We start from the raw sequence: 19,546 nt of genomic DNA on the forward strand, positions 1-19,546 counted from the left end.
AATTTCTGTTGTTCTAAACCAGACGCTGTGGTATTTTGTTATGGCAGCTCTGGGAAACTAATAACGGTTGGCAATTAAATATTTTTAAACATTGTTCAGATCACAATGGCTTGAACATAACCTGTTTGCAACTCTGTTGAAGGGGAAGGTGTTGTCACTGATTGTTTCTCCCAAATCCACAGAAGAGCACAGCTGAAAGAGGCAGAGAGTCCTGACCAATCCCAAGGAAGGGCTGTGGCAGAGGCTACCTTCACCAGCCCCTCACCCAGGCAAAAAGGAAGCCCCCACTGGGAACCTCTGGTCTTGCCTCTTCCCTCCAAGCTGCTTCCCCTCTGGGTGTCTGTGGCTATATGACAGACCAACAGAATCCCTATGTCACGGGTTTGTTCAAGGATCAGAAAGGATCAAGCTTGCAAAAGCATTCTGTGAGAGGTTGTCTTTCCTCCTGGGGCTAGAGGCAGCAGACATAGACAGATTGGGATGCCCTCTGCCAGCTGGGAGCTCCTGGGTTACCAGGGAAATAGCCCTACCTTCTCTCAAGCCCATGAAGCTGGGAAAGTTCTAAGCACAAACAGCCCTGACACCAGTTGTGGCTTCCAGAGAAATGAGAATGATAATAAATAAGTGTAAAAAGAGTTAACAACACACCCTTTAAGCCAAGAAAAAAAAATACATCAGGAGGGACAGTCACAATTTTGTGAACCGAGAGATGTGAGGGGCTGGGCCGTAGGGCCGTGAGGGAATGACAGTTGAGAGGGGTGAGGGTTCCCCTTCCCGGCCCCGGGAGATGGCGAGGGACGGAATAGGCTGTGCAGCAGCTGCTGGAGGCATTTCCCCCCTGTGGCCAAAGCAGCTGCTCCTCCTCTGCCCGGCCCGGCTCCTGTTTGGTGGCCATGTTGGTGGCAGGCTCCTAGCGGGAGAGCGGCGTCTGCTTCAGGGACATGAGCACCGAGCGCAGGCGGGACACGTCTTTGCACTGCTTGCTGCTCTTGGGGTTGAAGTCACACAGCTGGGCCACCTTCTCCCACTCTGTACCTGGGGTCTCCTCCTTGGATTCCTTCACAAAAGCCTCCTCAGATGCCCTGCAGGTGGAGATAGGACAGAGGTTTCATAGCTGTCTGCCTTTCCCCTTAATCAGTGATGCTCTGCTCCCACTGAGCAAGGCTGCTTTGTCCAGCCTACTCTGGGGTCCTTTGTCTAGACGTCTCGTCCCCAGCCCTGGGCCCTCTGACCTCAGGCCCCCAGGAACAGCCTTACCATCAGAGGAAGCCTAGTTTGGTCCTGCCTCAGGGCCTTTGTACTTTCCGTCACCTCTTCCCCCAGACCTGTTCATGGCTTGTTGCTTCTTGTAATTCAGGTCTGAGTGCAGGCCTTGCCTCCTCAGAAAGGCCTTCCCTTGCCACTGTAGCTCAAGTAGCCCCCTACCCCTGCCCCAGCACTGTCTGTTCATTACCTCTCTGTCAAGAGTTCCCAAACTGGGGCTCCTGACACCTAAAGGCCCTTGAAGGAACTAATGCAGTACCTCAGCTATTTTCAACATTTCCAAAAACTGAGCAGGACATTGACTAACCCCCTAGCTGAAGTCTCTGGTTCAGCATTGCCTCTGGGTTCTGTGGACCCTGTAAAGTGTTCTTTAGAAAAGAGTTGTGGTCAAAAATGTATAGAAGAATCAGTTAAAGAAGATCTTCAAAACAAGACTTGCAAAGCCTTTAATGTGCTTATGTGCACCACGAATGTGAGTACACAATGGATATAGAATCTGCCATATCCCAAGCATACTTGACTACAGAACTCTTTTTAGCCCCAAATAACTATTATCTCGGTGGCGCCACAGCCTGAGGAATGCTCCACTGGAGTCTTTGCCTTTGATTAGAATCAAATTAGGATGGAAACTGGTGGGTTTTTCATCAGGCTGACAGTTATAGAAGCCACTGATTAAGGAACAACGGGGAAACAAAGTATAATAGCTGTAGTTTAGTGGACAAAACCTAAACATGGGAGTCATTAAGAGAAAAGCAATAAGGGATTCTGGGGTGGGAAGGGCTGGGTCTGTGTCCCGTTTAGCCAACAAGTGTCCCTAAAGCTCCTTTCTCCTTAGAAGCCCCCTGCATCTCAAGCAGGGCCGGTTCTGCCACGTGCCAGGCACTGACTGATGGCAGGGAGCTCTCCAGGTGATCCCACAGGATCGAGGATGAGCCGGGCCCCAGATCAGGTGACCCGGCCCCTCGCTAGTGATCTTGCTTCCCTGGTGTGTGCTTATTTCCTAACCTGGGAAGGGAGGATCAGTGCCTCCACCTTGCTGATCTGTCTCACTGGCCTGAGAATCAAACAACGTAGCAGGTATATGCAGGCTTGAGAAAATGTAAGGTGCTGTGTGGCATTGGCTGACCAGTGGGGCTGAGGGGAGCGATCGTAGGAGCTCTCTCTTCTGGGTCAAGAGGCTCCCCTCTAACCTTGTGGCTCAAAGTGGGGTTCATGGTCCAGCAGCACCGGCATCACCATGGAGTTTGTTGCAAATGCAGAATCATGGCCTCACCTCAGTCCTTCTGAATCAGAATCTCCGTTTTGACAAGAGGCCCTGGTGATTCATAGGTACATGGAGGTCTGAGGAGCGCTGGTCTAGATTATTCCTCTCTTCAGGACTCCCTTGGGTGCTCCTTGGGCCATTTCTTCGGGCGCAACAGGAGCACTGAACCCCCTGTGGTATTCCCCAGCGCCGGTGCCCTTCTTCCATCCCCTCTCCTGCTTGAAACCTCCCATGGCTCCCCGCTGCCTTCAGGATCAAATCTGAGCTTTTTAACATCTCACGACAGGCTTTTGCAACTGGCTCCAAAGTGACCTTCTCTCCCCATTCCCACCACCCCAGGCGCTGTAGGCCGCTAGATATTTCCCATCTCATTGCCTTTGCCCCAGCAGCTTTTCCCACCTAGGATGCCATTCCCTTCTCACCCTCCCCACCCAGCACACTCCTTCTCACACTTTAAGGGCCAGCGGACTCTGATCTCTGAAGCCTGCCCGGGCTCTCCCTGAGCCCACCGTGTCCTTGCATGTGGCTCTTATCACAACACACTCCTGATCATGAGCAACTTGGGGGGAACAGACCGTGTGTGTCTTATTCCTGTCTGACCAGAGACTGGCACTGGACAGATGGCAGAGCGGACGGAAGGAAGGAGTGGAAGGCTGTTATTCTGGTGTGTCCCATGATCTGTGAGAGATGCGTTAGCCCAAACAGTGTCAGAGGCCTGCCAGGGGCGTATCCAGAGCGAGGAACAGCAAATATTTGGCACATACACACGTGGCAATCATCACACATTCATCACTGCATTTTTTTCTTCGGCTTCACAATCCCCAGCACACCATCCAGGCTGTCACTACCAGCCAGTGGGGCGACATAAGAGGAAATCTCTGCCATCTCTGGTCTGGATCAGGCACAGGGCCAACTAGACCCCAAAGCAGAAATACGTGAAAGGGAACCACTGGTGGTCTGGACAGGGGCTCATGACCAAATTCAGGCTGAAGTTTTAAGGAGGAGCAGTGCACTTGTGGGCAGGAGCAGGGGATGGCTGTGCATTCTTTATACCTCTAGCACCAGCACTCAATGTTTGTTTTGTTCTACAGAAGACTCACTCCACCTCCCCCCTCCAAGAGGCATCCCAGAAGGAGGGAGTTGGGCTGCTTTGCCCTTTGCCTCTCTCACCTGGGGATGGCCGGACATTCCTTTCTTTTCTTTGCCTGGATTTTAGCAAAGCTGTCTCAATGATGCTCAATAAACATTTGCTGGAGGGATGGAGGTGAGGGTTGGTGCCTGCACCCACCCCTCAGGCTCACCTCCTGCTCTGATCATTGCCCCAGGCCCAGCCATACTCATTTATACCCCACAAGGGGGAGACTCAAGAAACTGCCAGCCACACACAGGCCCTTGCAGAGGAGCAAAGGAGACACGTACACGTAGCCGATGATATCAGCATCTGGCTGCTGGTAGAATGCTTTGTCAGCGATCCTTGAGGGAAGGGGGTTAGGTGGGGGAAGACGGGATGGTAAGATGGACAGACAGGCAGAGGGTTAAAGAGAAAGAGAGACAGCGTTAGTACCTCCAGTTGGAGACGTGTTAGGAAGCATAGTTCTGGAAGGCTTGGCAACTCTCCACAGTCCTGAGAGGAGAGCAGGGATCCTCCACCCACCCGAGCAGGTGGCCTTTTCTAAAACTCAGCCCTGTCATATTAGTCCCCCTGTTTACAAACCTTCAGTGGCTCCCCACCGCCTGTATGTGCCCGCCCCTCGCCTCCGAGGCCCTGCACACGTGAGCCCTCATTCCGGCCCTCTCTCCCGCCACTCCCTGGTGCCCAAGCGCAACGTCCTTTCTTTCATATCATGCTGTTCCCTAGTCTAGAATACCCTCCCCCACCCCCTGCCCTCTTTCTCCTGGTGAACTCCTAACCACCTTCCAAAGCCCAGGTCCCCAGACACAGAGGTCCCTCCGCGACCCACATCCCTTGCTTCCACAGCTTTCCTGCAGAGGGCCCTACTACTGAGTTCAGCCGTACCCGTGTGTTTCCCTCCTCTGCTCTTTGAGGACACAGACTGGGTCCTTCTCAGCTCGGCCTCCCCAGTGCCCGGCCCAGGGCCTGGCATGTATCAGCTTCCAGCTGGTGGCTTCCCAGAGCCAGCCTTTTCCTTCCTGGCAAGTCTTGTACCTTGAAGTGCACAGCCTCAGAGGCAGGGGCTGCTGGCAGTCTCTAGTCTGAGACCATTTCTGCAAGGTATTCTCCAGTGGGCCTCCGCTATCTTTCCTGATCAACATCTGTCCCCCTTCTTCCAGGAAGGGCATCATGATTGTCCTTTGAAGCATCAGCTGCCCCACTCAGTCCCTGTGGTTTGGGTGGGATCGGACCCCATGCACAACCCAAGTAATGGGACTATCGACCAAGCTGGGTCCATGGGAGAGTTCCTCCCCCGGGACAATCTCTGGGCCTGGGCTGGGCACGTGACCCACACCAGACCAATGAAGGTCAGGTGGAGGACTTCAGCTAGAGCTGTTGGGAGCAAGAGGCTTATTTTCACTGAAGTTGCCAAGAAAATAGAGCAGAAGCCTGGAGCTGCTAGTGGCCACCTTTGCCCCCATCCCAGGGGTGTATGCCCAAGAGTGAAGGCCACGTAGGGGAAAGCAGACCGAGAGCAGTACCAGTGAGCTCTGACAGACTTTGTTTCAGTGCCTGAGTCTTGGGTCTGCAGCCCTTATCCCTGGCCTTTCCAGTTATATAGGCCACTAATTTCCCTTTATTCTCTAGCCACTTCTGGGTGGCTTCATTTCTATAAGCAATAAAATCCTGCACACGGCTTGGTTCTTCCTTTCCAGCCAGGCCTGTGTTCTCTGTCATGATAACCATGGCCACAGGGGGCCCAGGCCGAGCTGTTGGCCACTGGGCTCCAGGACAGCCTGGCTTACATTCCAGTGGGTCCCAGGACCTCGTCTGCTGACTGGCAGACTCACTTTTCTCTGTCGTGGTGAGGAGGTCAGAGCTTAACGGCGTACCAGCTCTGCAGAGTTCAGCGCGCTGAGTTCCACAGGCCACTGAGGAAACATCATTGTGGGTTCGGCTTCTCCTTCCTCTGTGTTCTTGCCACCAAATCACCCATCCTCGAGACAGTCCCCCCCACCATAGTTCCTCTCACTGTCCCCATAGGTCCTCTCATGTCCCCGTAGCTCCTCATATCCCTGTAGGTCCTCTCATGTCCCCATCAGTCTTCTCATGTCCCCAAAGGTCCTCTCATGTCCCCATAGTTCCCTCATGTCCCCATAGTTCCTCATGTCCCCATAGGTCCTCTCATGTCCCCATAGGTCCTCTCACGTCCCCGTAGGGACTCTCATGTCCCCATAGTTCCCTCATGACCCTACAGTCCCCTCGCACCCTCATAGCTCCTCTCACCGGTTGTTGATCTTGTTCTTCTCAACTTGTTCACTCTGGCGCTGGTTCCATTCCTCCAGGTCCTTCTTGGCCTTCTCCCTCCACTCCTGTTCCATCACTTTGGAGGCAGCATCTGCAACCCCCAACAGGTGAATGAACAGCAGCTTTCCAGGAGGGATGTGAGGCACAGCCAGCTGTGCTTCTGGCTGCTGCTTCTCCCCTCGGCCACGGTAGGTAGCCCTGGGTCCATCCTCACACTAAGATGGGACAGGGCCAATCCCACACTAAGGTGGGGCAGGGCCCCATATAGCCTAAGGCTTCCCCACCCAGAGAGCCAGCCCAGTGGGGAGCCCGGGGCCAGGGGGACCAGCCCAGCTTGCACACTCAGCCTTGCCCTCACCCAGCTCTTGCAGCCGTTTCCGCTGCTCCTCTCTCCATTTGCGGATGCTCTCGGGTTCCTGCGTCAGCCTGTCAACCTGGGCAATTGCAGCGTAGCCATCAGCTGGACCATTAGCCTCCTAGGACACAAACACACGGCAGTGTACCCAGCCTGTCCACCTGCCCCTCTGTGTCTGGCGCCTGAGTACCAGGACACCCCCTCACATCTCAAACCACCTCATACCCACTGTCTCCTGGGACTACCCTGCCTTTGCACTGGCTGTGCCCTCTGCCAGCAATTCTGCTCCTTGTGTGACCGTGGGCAAGTTACTCAACCTCTCTGTGCCTCACTTTCCTCATCATAAAATGGGCTACAAAATAGCACCCACCCCACAGGGTTAGTATGAGGATGAAATGAGTTTAAAAAGTGTAAAGAACTTCAAACGCTTCTTGGCACTCAGAGAGTTCCCTGTGTTTCTATCATTAAAGCCCCACCCTATTAGTTTTATTTACCCAATAACACAGTCCCAAATGGCCTCACTTTATAATATGCTTACTTCATTGTCTGTCTCCTCCATCAGAATGTCACTCTTGTGGCAACAGGGACCTTGCCTGTCCTGTTCACTGCTGTGTCCCCAGCATCCAGCACAGTGCCTGGCATGTAGCAGGTACTCAATAACTATTTGCTGAGTGAACAAGCAGCCCTGAGGTAGGCAGGGTGGCCATAGCTACGAGTATACAGTGATGAAAAACTCAGACTCTGCAGCTGGACCATCTGGGTTCAAATCCCACCTCTCCTGCCTGCTATATATGTGTGTAGCCCAGGCAAGTTGCTCAACCTTGCCTGGCCTCAGTTTTCTCACCTGAAATGGGAATAGTAATAAAAGTACCTCTAAGAGCTAGTTGTGAGGATTTGATGCAACAATATTTATAAGACATTTACAAGAGTGCCTGGCATGGAATGATGGCTCAGTAAATAGTAGCTAGAATAATAATAATAATAATTATTATTATTATTATTATTATTATTATTAATTCCCATTTTATAGGGGAGGAAATGAGGCCAGGATAGAAGGCACAGCACAGTGGCAGAAGCAGGGCCAGAGTCCAGTCCTCTGGCTCCCAAGCCAGGGCTCTGCCCAATTCTCCACACCACCTGCCAGGGTGGTGACTTGAAGCGTTGCAGGCTGAGGGCTCAGCCCAGCAAGGATGGGGCTCCCCTCTGGTCTCGCAAAGCTGGAGACTTTATGATCCAGCCCCATCTCCTGGCACACCCACCCTGGAGCTCTGTCCGCCCCGTGCATTCCTGTCTGCACACATCCCACACGCCCATGCTGCCCGCCTTTGTCTCCTCTGTGCTTTTGCCCTTCAGCTGTCTTCCCTCCTTTCCCTAGCTGATGAAATTTTATTCCACCCCACAAGTTTCCAGCTCAGAGGTCACCAGCTCTGGGATATTTCCCAGCCCGCAAACAGATTTCACACCCTGTCCTCTCTGTGCTCCTTGTCACACCCCCATCTTCTACTGCGGGTGTCTCCCCACTGGACCGCGAGCTCCTGATGGGCAGGACAGGACCTTGTTTATAGCCTCTGAACTCCTGTCCCATCTTTTCATTGCTCCCTGTGTTCCTCCTGCAAGCACTGATCAAAACTGTCACGAGTACCAGAGGATCTTCTCCCCACCCAACAACATCTGTGCAGTGGTGCCTGCTGTGGGCACACAGCTGGTGCTCAGTAAGCAGTGGCCATGTGGATGAAGATCCCCCCCGGGGCCAGCATGTGCTGGTTCAGAGGAAGGGCTGGGTAAGCGTCTCCCAGCAGGGCGAAGGAACACGCAGATGGAACATCAGGGCTGCATCTCCAGCTGTCTTTGGGGAGAAGGAAGGGCAGGCCCAGGGCAGAGAGGTGCAGCCTGGCTCCTCGGATCAGGCCCACCCTTGGGTGGGGCAGTTGGGGCGCTGTCCTTATTCCTCTTTCCTGCCCAGCATTACACTTCAACTGAGAGAGTCCCTCAAGACAGCTCAAGGGGCCTTTCCAGGGCCCTAATCTGGACAACATGAGTTGATCACGGATGTACCTTTCCAGTTCTGGGAACAACCCTGTCCTGAGGCTAGGCTACCAGGACCTCTGCCCAATCCTATAGACTGTCCCATCTGCAGACAAATGCAGTTACTTTTACTTTCTATGTGTTTATCCAGGTGCTACATTTTATTTCTTCTTGGCACTCAGGAGATCTTAAAAGCCTGGTCTGTTTACATGTTTACTATCTGCCCTCCCCACCCCACCCTACCCCACCCCCCAGTAAGTGAATTCCATGAGGACAGAGACTGCCTGTCTCTGTATAGTATGTAGAACATAGAGGGCCTGGCTGTGGGAGGATTTCAAGAACATTACTTGAATGAATTAACAGATGTTCAGGCTTGGGGTCAGGGATGAATGAGACAGCCCATCATCCGGGAGCTTGGTAGAGGGAGTCTCTCACAAATGAGGACCATGGCTGGGGTACATGCATAACACGGGTCATGAAAAGACTGGGGATGAGGGAGGGCATGACCTTTCTAGCCTAGGAGCAGAGCAGGCTGGGAAGAGATAGGGAAAGAGCATTTCAGACCAAGAGCTGGCAGCTTAAGGACCACATGAGGCCAGTGCCTTTGGAAAAATCTGAGTAGACAGATGCTACCAGGTGTGGAGCAGACGGGGTGGGAGAGGTGGGCTGGGGGGGGGTCCTCTGGGCAAACGTCATCCCATGGTGTCCTTCAGGACCCACCGTCTCCATCAAGACTGCCCTAAAATTAAGACTCACAGGTTACAGCATTTTAAAACTGGCAGAGGACTTGCAATTAAACTGTTCTCTTTGGTCTTTACAACCCTACATGGTGGGTGTCATTATCTTTGTTTTACAGGTAGGAAAAGTCTAGCTCCAAAGTCCCAAGGTCACCCGGCCAGGAAATGGCAGGGCCAGAATTCAAACTGAATTCCTGGGTGTCACACATGCTACACGTGTGGCCACACATAGACAATAGGGACCAAAGTTACTTCTGTGTCACGTGATTTTGGTCTCCCTGATAAGTCTACCATCCCAAGATTAGAGACTGCACCCCCACTCCCACTGCCCCACGCCCCATTCCCCACCTGTCTCTCTCACACCCACACATGTACCCCGTTTGGCTCACTTAGTGGCTAGGTCAGGGATTTAGAAGCAGCTTCCAGGGCTACAGAGCACTTTTCTCAACAGACCTGCGGAGGCAGCAGTGCAGGGCTTCTAATCCCAATTTCACAAGTGAGAAATCCAGCTCAGAGCAGTGACTAGTCCAAAGCCGTCCGGCTGGGAAAAGCCAGAAATGAAGTGCAGGTTGTCTGACTCCATCCAAACTCCTCTGCCGCAGCCCGCCACAGCACCCCATGTAGGTGCAGCGCCCCATGTAGGAGCAATCTGGGTGTAGGAGCAGCTTGAGAAACCCTGGAGCTTCTCTGGGTCTTGGGGGTTGGAGGCGGAGCCTAGAACAGCTGCACTGCACATCCGGGGCACTGCTGTGGTCCAAGCATGCTGTGCCCAGAGGTGGCCGTGGCCCAGGCCCTGGGCACAAAGCCTGGCCAAGCTGGGCCTGCGTCCTCCACCAGCACGGCCTAGTAATAGGCTCTGGCTGGGAGCTGTGCCCGCCCCCCCAACCCCCATCCCTCCCACCTGAGGGCACAGCAGCCCTGCACCCGTGGTCTCTTCAGGTTCCCCCAGCACACCCTTCTCTGCAGCAGGTGCCAGGCTCCAGGCAAGCCCCAGACTGCATGTCTTATCCTCTGTGCCTTTGCACATGCTGTCCCCCTAGCCAGGACCACCCACATGCCCCTGGGCGGCCTGGAACCCACTTCCAACATCCGTCCCTGTCACACTCTCGGACTTCAGTGCAGCGTCTGCACCTGAGCCTGATTCAGGTCCCAGCTCTTCCCAGCTGTGCAACTATAGAGCTATTAAGCCTCCCTGTGCATCCTCCTCCTCATCTGTAAAATGGGGATAATGACAAAACCTACCTCGTAGGGGTGTCGGGAGGATGAAATGAGTTAATCCACATAAAGCTTTTGGGTGGTGCCTGATGCACAGTAAGAACTCTTGAGACCAGCCCCACACCCGAGCCCTTGCCATCCTGCATGACTTTCAGGCCTCTGTCCTTTGAGCTCTTTGAGGACAAACATCCATGGGATTTGCCTCTAACATCCGAGGCCCTGAGCACAGCGCATGGCACTCAGAATGCGAGTTGACTAAATGAAGGAAAGAGGGGCTGCCTGCAAAGTGATGCGGAGGGCTCGGGGCCACAGCATCAGAGCGACTGGGCTTTAAGTCCCCTCCTGCCACTCACTGGATGTGCGACCTTTAAGAAGTCCCTTCCCTGGGCTCCTTAGGTTTCGCCACCTGTCAAATGTGAGTGACAACATCCCACTCGGGGTGCAAAATGGGGCCTGAATGCGATAACTGCCCTGCAACCCCTGTAGCCTGTAGCGGAGATGCACATGCACATGCACGGGTGGCAGAGGTGCAGGGCTCACCACTGCCCATGGCAGGCCCCCAGCAGGCCGGCTTGCATTGCACCATCGCCACAACCAGGAAGAAAACAGTGATGCTGTCAGCAGACAAGGCCCTGAGAAGCTGTTTGCTGGCTCCCCTTCTCCAGCTTCTCTGGACCTATTTTCCTGCCCTGCGCCTGCCAGTGAGCAGTGAGGTCAGGAGGGCCACAGCCGGGCTCCTCTTTAATCACTTGACTGTCACAGTGAGGAAATCGGGTCAGCCGCCAGCGGGGCTGGCAGCCCAGGAGGGTTCACCAGGGGCTGCAGGAATGCTCTGAGCCCCTCCCAAGCTCGAAAGGGAAGGGGTCAGGCATGGCCAGGACCAAAAGGCCACAGGCTACAGTCAGGGCCAGGCTTGTCTCAGCCCAGCTCCCCAGCACTCCTCTCCCGAGGGACCCCTCCGCTGGACACTGGATACCACCACAAGGGCTTCCGGGGGGCCATGCTGGCCGAGCATGTGCTGTGTGACTCCAGGGACAGCCAGGAGGGTGAGGCATAACCGATCTGTGGGATTGACCAGCTAAAGCTAAGCTGAGCTGAGCTGTTGATTCCTCTAAGTAGCTCAACGGGGATGCAGGCTTATCCCTAGGCCTTGCTGGGGATCAGGTTCACACTTGGACCCCCCTAGTGGCCCATAGCCTTCCAGAAAAGATTAAGAAAGGTAGCAGGAAAGTTCTGCCCAGGACGCTTGAAAGCCTGGGGTGCACAAGCCAGACCCTGCTCTATGCTCCCTCCTAAGAAAAGTCCGCAGGGGCTTCCCACCCGCCAGCCGGCTGCTGTGGCCTGCCCTGTCCAGCAACAAGGGGATGGTACAAAGGGCACCAGATCAGGGGCAGGAGACCTAGATGAACCTGAACTTGGCCACTAAGCTTCTGAGTGACTCGCCTCATCTGTGACCCCTCCCCTACCTGGAAGGATGCTAGCATGACAGATGTGAAATGAGTTACAGATAAACATAGCTGGGGTTATTCTGGTAGCAGGGAGAATAAGAGTTCCCACCGAGATTGGGGAGGAGGCCCAGGGTTTCTCAGATCCATTAAATACAAAGCAAGGCCTGGGGCAGTGAGGGAGAAGGCCTCAAGATCCTAATGTATAGAAAGGGAAAATTATCCTGCTCATGGTGTTCTAGGTACTTCTCCGGTCCCAAGTGTATCTCCAGCTCCAGGGCCACTTTAGGACACAGACCTTTTGGGTCAGGCCATGTCCTTTTGAGTGTGGCCAGGACAGGAGCAGCCTGAGTCTCAATGCTCTGCCAAACTCTACCGGCGTCAGTGCTGCTTATTTGGTGCTCTCAGGCCCAGGGAGACACGAAGCCCTTAAAGTCCTAGAGACTGACTTTTCTAGCTTGCTGGTAGTTGAGTAATTTTCCAGAAATGGGACTTGGCCAGTTGCCCTGTGTAAGGTACCAGCCCATCCCTCTTACATAAGAAAGTATTGTTTGTTCTCCCTGAGGATTTAGGAGGCCAGCTCCTCAACGAAGCAGAGCTCAGGAGATCCTGCAGCCGCAGCTCCAGCAGTCAAGGGTGTTTGAGCCAGTCCAGTGGGAATTAAAGTTTATCCAGTGAAGGTTTTGCCCCCACCCAGGTATCTGCAGGTTGGAGGTGAAGACTCTTGCATCTGTAGGGTCCTGAGGATGCTATTTGTGGTCCAAGTTCTTTAAGTACTTTCAAAATGATCTGTGCATGTATGAAGGGAGGGGGTTAAGTGAGTATGGAATGAAGCAGTCTTTAACTAGAAATATCTTTACTAGCTGTTTTTTATTTGAGGGGGGGGTGAGTGTGTGCACGTGTGTGTTATAGGATCACTACAAAGAATTTTAAGACAATCCAGTGAAAGTGAAAGCCCTTTCCTTATCTCCCCTTCTCCCACAAGCTCGGGGCTAACCACTGTTAACAGTTGGTACACATCCTTTCAGATCTTTCATGAAAACATATTTCTAAAATAAAAAACAGGACCATACTGTGCACATTATTCTGCAAGCTGCTTTTCCATTTACTATATTATAGGCATCTTTTCATGTCAATACAGAAAGCTCTGACTGCTCTTTTTAACAACAGAATGGTTTTCCAATTTACCTACCCAGGCCCTCAATACTAGGCACTTAGGTTGTTTCCAGTTTGTCTGCTGTTATAAATAATCCTGCAAAGAATCTGTGTGTCCTTGTCCCGCTATTTCCTTTGGGAAAATTCTGAGAAGTGGAATCTCTGGATCCAAGGCTCACCCAGTTAAGATGCTCAGACATGGTGGAGATGACCCCTGGGTTCAGCCTCCCACCAATGGCACACACGTGTGCAGGGCCCTGTGTTTCCTTTAGTCCATGCCACTGCAGGCCACTTAATCTCTCCCTCTGGAAGCTGGACACCATCACGGGCAACCTGAGGCCACACCCCATTGATCCCTGTGGTCCTTATTCTTCATCCCCTTCTCCTACATGACCAAAAAAAACACGTCAAAACCTTTCTTGATGGTCCCATCCCAGTGAACTGAACTTGAATCCCTAATCCTACCCATGATGGGGGCCAAAAGTTACTGAGACCCAGGCTGTCGGTCCCTTCCCCTGCTACGACAGAATCTTGCTTACCTGATACACATCACCATTGACTGTGGTCCCCATGTCCTCAGAACCAGCTGGAAAGAGAACAGGAGACAGCATCACTCATTGCTCAGCTTATAGCAAGCAGGGTCTTATATTAGCCCCCGTAGCAACCTCTGTATATGTCCACGTGCGTACTGACTCCCCACCCTACATGCACACGTAATGACTACAAAAATAACCTGGGCTCAATCCTTGACTGTGCACAAAGCCTTCTCAGAGCCATTATGATGTCTGATTTTCACCATAGCCTTGCGACAAAGTTGTTAACAACCCATTTTACAGATTCTCAAATTGAGGCTCAGAGAGGCTACGTGATTGCCCAGGGTCACCCAGCCAGTAATAGCTCCTCACCTACCCGAAATTAATTTCCCCTCAGCCACAACTGGGAATGGCCCGACTGTCTGTGGAGCTTGTGCTCGGTGAGCAGGCAGAGGCTCTGGAGGCTCAGGGCAGAGTCTGCGAGGGCTCAGGAAGAGGGGCCTACGCGTCTCTGCCTGTCCCTGTGGTGCCTTGAGCAATGGCTCCACCTGGGAGAGCAGGAATCACAGCCCTCACCAGGCAGCACCTGGCCTATTTTTCTTCCTCCTGCCCCTCCCAGAAGGATTCGATTTTGCCCTCACCTAAACAATGACTCCTCCCGGTCCCTTTCCCTGACATCCGGTTAGTCACAAACTCCTGTGGCTTCTGCTGCAACAAGAATCCTCAAAGTTGCCCTCTGCCCTCTGCCCTCTGCCTGGCCCACCTGTACAACTACTTTGGCCTGTCTGCCCCGCTAGTGGCAAGCACCTGGACAGGCACGCCTGTGTCCATTATCCTCACCACTATCTTCCCCAGAGCCGTGCATGGTACCTGTGACTTAGGACGCGCTCAGAAACTATTTGTTGAATCAGCAAATGAATCAGTGCATTAAAGAAAGAAGGAATAAATGGTTTTTGTCCACACACTGGCCTCCCTGCCTCCAACTTCACCCTCTCCCAAACCTCTTTCAAACTAGCTGCCAAGGTTGACGTTTTGAAAAGCATACACTTACCTATGTCACTCCTCTAATTAAAAATATAATGAACACAAACCAAAAGGAAATCCACTTCCTGTGGACCATGGTGGCCAACAGGGCCTGCTCCTTCCTTGGGGCCTCGGCAGGTGCTGTCCCCTCTCCCTAGAAAGCTCTCCTGCCCATTTCCATGTGGGCTGCTCCCTCACACCCTTCAGCTGCTGCTCAAACACTGCCTTATTAGAGGCCTTCCCTGACCACCCCTGACATTCATCCCCCAGCACCCCTACCTCCTCCCCTGGGCAGTTCTTTTCTCTGTAGCACCTACCACAGCCTGATATGTTTATTTTTGTATGTGCTTATTATCTGTCTTCCCCACTTGAATGCCCTCTGGGAGGGCAGGGACTTTGTTTTGTCCACTGCTGGGATCCAGCACCTAGAACAGAGCCTGGCACATAATAGGAGCCCAATAAATATTTGTTGAATGAGTACATTGAACCTTGGCCCATAGCTCGTGAGGATCTTTACAATCTGGCCCTGACCATTTTTCCTGTCTCACTTCCCACCAGTCCCTCCCACAAACTCTATTCTGGTTTCCTCCTTCCCCAAACACACTATGCCGCATCCCACACCTTTCTTCCTGCTTCCCTCACTAAAGAATGCTCTTTGGGAGCCAGTCATTCTCCAAGGCCCAGTTCACAAGTCACCCCCTCTGGGAAGCCCTCTACTACTTCCCCTACTTCCCTGGGTGCTGATGGAAGGTCTCAACTCTGGGGTATCCCAGAATATCGTACAGAAACCCCCATGCTCTTATGAGATTACTGTGACCTCCTACGGGTCATTCACTCCCTTATCAGGCTCTGTGCCCCATTCAGCTCCTAAGGGTGAGCAGTGTTGGCTAAATGGAAGCTGAATTGCTCTTTGGAGGCCCACTGTTATCTACAAGGCCTGAGGAGTCTCAGAAACTGCAATGCCTCTTAGCCAAGACCCACAGGAGGCTGCATGAGATCACTGCAGATGGACAAGTACACTTTACCAGCCAGGTAGAGCTGTGAGTAACGGTGACAGTGTTTTCAGCTTGGGGACTGAAGAGAAGGATACTTAATCCCATGGAAATAATGCCCAGCTGATATAGACTATAATCAACTTTGTTTTCACAGCCAAACAGTGATTGATTTTGACCAACCGTTGTCAGCCATCCTCCCTACTCATTCAGATGGGGTTTCTCCTGCATGGGTGGCCTGGCCCCTAAATCAGTGGCAGCATCTTCTGCAAAGTGGCTTCTTCTCCTGGGGCATCTCCTCTACCAGGGCCTTACGTTACCAGGGTCCATTCAAGATGATGCTGGTCTGTGCACCTGGCATTTCTGGAGGGGAAGTTGTGCCCCCCCCCAACCAGTCCCAGCCTCAGGCCCCTTGTCCACAGGTGCCCACCCTGGCCTTCAGAAAGTCTCTGTGCCCCAGTCTCTCAGTGTTCCCCTGGAACCATGAGTGTTCCCCTGGAATGAGGCTTAACCTCTTTGGGAATCCACACACACCCACACACAGAATTACAAGTCTCTGTCCCCACAGTGAGTAGCCCATGGCACGTTGATAATCACGTGTCCACAGTCTGAAGCCGGCAGAACCGGAGTACGGCAGATACTAGTCCCAAGGATAACCCCGTGGGTGTTGCTTCTCTCAGATCCCTGACCCCTTTTGGAATGGGGGCAGACAAGGGTCCAGAACATTCCTGAGAGGTTACTGAGGCCCATCGGGGAAATGGGCTTGCCAGGAAATGACTGGGCAAGTCGGGGTCAGAGCCAGGTGGAGTGCTTAGAAATGTAGGTGTGAAAATGTACACACCTCCTGGGCCCTACCCAAGGCTGATGAATGGAAACAAAGTATCCATTGCTCAGGCAGGCCGTAGTTCCAGCCCCAGAGGAGAGACTCAAAGTGGCTCAGGCTCAGGCCACACTAAACAGTTTCCCCAGGGGTACCTGTGAGCCCAACGTCAGTGCACTCAGCACAGGGGCATCATTTAAGAAACGAGACCCAGCAGTGATGAGTGGTGCTGGCTGCGGGAGCTTCCGCTCAGCTCCCAGCAGCCCAAGGCACATTTTCTGCACCTCATTTGGGCTTCTGGCACTCATCACTGGTCTTGGGGGATTACTTGCTCATCACCGTCTAGGCCTAGGAGGATCAGATCAATTCCATCCTATCTGGCCACCTATTGAGCCGCCATCCCATAACCCCTCCTGGATCCCCATGCCCCACTCAGCAGAGCAGCTGAGCATTTGAAGCTTTAGTGGTTGTGAGTCTGGGAGACCCTCAGAGGGCCATGTCCCTGCTTCTCTCCCTGCCACCTCAGGTCTGGGGCCAATCTGTGCACCACCCCTGCCGACGAGGAAACCTCCCATCCAGGTTGTAAACCCCTGGAGCCCCATTGTCCTGGGAGAGGTCACAGCCTGCTCAACCCCCAGCCACCTCTGTGGCCCTCTGCCTGACTTCTACCTGCTTCTCTCTTAGGTGGTTCTGACACTGGCTCTCCCAGCAGGGCCTCTCCCAGGCCAACCCGACTGGGGAAGCTGGTGGTCTTAAGGGGAAGCTGTGGACAAATGAATACTGGTACATGAACGTGGGCCCACATTTCCTAGGAATTCCCTGGGATGTGTGAGGGTCCCGCTGAAGTGCTAGGAGCTGCTCCTTCTTCAGAAGTCCTCCACTGCTGGCTTGGTTGGGTAGCAAAAGACCCCCCCTCCCTACCTCTACATCTCATCACCTCCCAGGGTGACTGCCACAGCATTTGAAAGAGCATGGCGCCCACAGTTGAGAAGCCTGGGATCAAGTCCCAGATCTGTCACTCATGGCTGTGTGACTTTGGGCAAGATATTCAGGCTCTCTGGGCCTCCAGTTTCTTATATGTTACAAAAGGCTTGTTATGTTTCTCATACCAAGAGGATACAGAGATGCTTCAAGCTCCTCAAGCCACAGGAACTGTATTATTCATATCTCTATCCCCACTGGGCCTGGTACACAGTAGGTGCTCAGTAAATGCTGAATGAATACAAACATGACTAAAAGGATCCTTACTTGTAAACATTTTTTTAAAAAATGTAAGGTACCACTTATTCCAACAGGCCCATAAACTCCTACCAAAATGACATTAACAAGAAGCAAGCGCTGTTTCGGAGGTACCCCTTAAAGTGATATCTACTTTTTTACTAGATACTTTAAGAACATTGTTGATAAACACAGTATTGCAAGGACCAGGCCCCAAATCCTGAGTCCTGGACCACCTTTGGAAAACCATTGAGCTACAAACCCCAGGAGGACAGGACCACATCTGACTGAAGCCCTCTGTGCTCCTGCCCCCACCCTGGTGCCTAATTCAGAGCCAGAGCCTGGCATATGGAAGACAGTGTGGTCAGGTGGGAAGGGTTAGAGTTAGAGAGAAGTGGTTTAGAGTCCTCACTCTGCCACTTACTAGTTGTTTCAGTAGTGTACCTTTTGAGCTTCGGTTTTGCCATCTCTGAAATGGGTTTAATAATGCATATGAAATGATTAAATGTAAGAAAAGTGCCTAGACCAGTGACTGCAGGATGGCAGGTGTTCCCCAGGGAAGGTCTGTGAGTTCTTGGAGCACTCAGCGTCCCCTGCTTCCCCCGCTGTTAGGAGGGAGCTACTTCTGAGGGGCAGGGAGATCTGGGGTTCTGCCCAGACCTGCAGGGCTCAGCCTTGGGCAGCCAGCCTACTGGGAAGCTCAAGCCTGGGCTGTGTTGGATTCCAGAGCCAGGCAATAGTGGAGTTGGCTTGGGGATGAAATGTCATGACGAATTTCTACCCTGGGAGCCACCAGATCCACAGCCCCAGGCAAGGCCTCAGATCGGGATCTCCAAAATATCCCCGCCCCCGTCCCCACTGCGTCTCCTCCAGGTCCCGGTCAGGTACACACTAGCCCCAGGCCCGCTCCTGGCTGGCCATAGCAGGCCCTCTTCACTCCACCCGGTACCCCGGGTGCGAGCCCCAGGCCCCCCAACCCCCAGGCCACCGGGCTGACTCACCCCCACTCGCGGGTCCTGGCTGCGTGAGGGCTGCCTGGCTGCCAGCAGGTGCCCCGAAGCCCTCGTCATTCTCTATGCCCGCGATTTCACTCTCCTGCTGGGCCAGGAAGGCAGCCGCCGGGTCCTCCTCGGCCGCCTCGGGGGCCCCGCTCTCCGTCGACGAGAAGAAGCCAAAGTCATCAGCCATTTTCCCCACGTCTCTGCTGAAGCGTCCGCCTGGCGCTCGGCTCTGCCCGGCGCGTGCCCCGCCCTGCGCCCGACGGCCGCGACACTGTCACCCGAGCCGCCCCGGTGAGCCGGTCTCGGCGGGGACAGGCTCGGCGCGGCGGCCCCGCACTTCCTCTCCGCCACCGGGCCCGGCTCGCCTGTCACTGCGGCTGCAGGCGGGAGGAGCCGGGACGGGAATGCGGTGATGTCACCGGCCGAGGGAGGAGGCCCGCAGGACGGCCGGAGGTCGCCTCGCAGCGGCCACAGGAGGGCGGCAGCAGGACGGCGGCGCAGCCCGAGGGGCCCAGAGGCCCGGGCCGCGCTCCCGGCTCTGGGCCAGCAGCACGCATTTCCAGGACACTAGGACAGGGCGCAGCTCCCGCAGGGTCTAGAGGCGAAGCGGACTGGAGAAAGTGACCATAGCGTGTACAGGGCCAACGCAGGTTGGCAGCCCGGGCTTCGGGAGCACCGAGGGGGTAGTCGCTGAGCAACCTGGCTCCTGATTCATTCTGCAAAAGTTTCTTCTCCTAAGCTAGGCGGGTATTATGAAGCCCATTATCATGAGCCTTGGAGAAATGACAGTAAGTCCCACGGCTTTATTGCATCTTTCCTGCAAGTCCAGGGCCTTTCCCACAAGGCCGTGTTGCTTCCGTGCATTTCTTCAACACTTCCTTTCATTCGGTGAGGCTTCAGCTCAGACTGCCAGAGTTTGTGTGTCCTGACTGGGTCCCTACTTGGAGGCTGGGTCCCTTAAATGTCCCTTAAGTATGAACCAGCTTGGGAAAGGCAGACCTAATTTATCCAGGCAGCCTGCCGCTCAGTCACTCTGAATAAACAGTCTCCAAAATACAGTAAAACCGAGCCTTGGCGAC

The 19,546-nt window shown here is 53.7% G+C and overlaps 1 protein-coding gene across 2 annotated transcripts; it reads right to left on the minus strand.

Annotated features, from left to right (window-relative positions):
* Positions 1–636: 636 nt before the first annotated feature.
* CLTB (clathrin light chain B) lies at positions 637–19,251 on the minus strand. 2 transcript variants are annotated; one of them, XM_059063532.2, is made up of 6 exons: positions 18,468–19,251; positions 13,420–13,466; positions 6,307–6,424; positions 5,928–6,039; positions 3,947–4,000; positions 637–1,082 (listed from the first exon to the last, which is right to left on the minus strand). In XM_059063532.2, the coding sequence occupies exons 1-6, from the start codon at positions 18,652–18,654 to the stop codon at positions 911–913; spliced, it is 690 nt and encodes a 229-aa protein (XP_058919515.1). In that variant the 5' UTR covers positions 18,655–19,251; the 3' UTR covers positions 637–910. The 2 variants fall into 2 exon arrangements, with proteins under 2 accessions (XP_058919515.1, XP_058919514.1); XM_059063531.2 differs by lacking the exon at positions 3,947–4,000 and having other exon boundaries at positions 18,468–19,005.
* Positions 19,252–19,546: the final 295 nt, after the last annotated feature.

Source organism: Kogia breviceps, chromosome 4 (assembly GCF_026419965.1).
Source record: "Kogia breviceps isolate mKogBre1 chromosome 4, mKogBre1 haplotype 1, whole genome shotgun sequence".
NCBI lineage: Eukaryota > Metazoa > Chordata > Mammalia > Artiodactyla > Physeteridae > Kogia > Kogia breviceps.

Coding starts and splice junctions, on each gene's coding strand:
- CLTB (XM_059063532.2), bottom strand. CDS start 18,654: ATGGCTGATGACTTTGGCTTCTTCTCGTCGACGGAGAGCGGGGCCCCC. Junction 6,040..6,306: donor GAAACGGCTGCAAGAGCTGG/GTGAGGGCAAGG, acceptor TGGGGGTTGCAG/ATGCTGCCTCCAAAGTGATG. Junction 1,083..3,946: donor GCTGATATCATCGGCTACGT/GTACGTGTCTCC, acceptor CTCCACCTGCAG/GGCATCTGAGGAGGCTTTTG.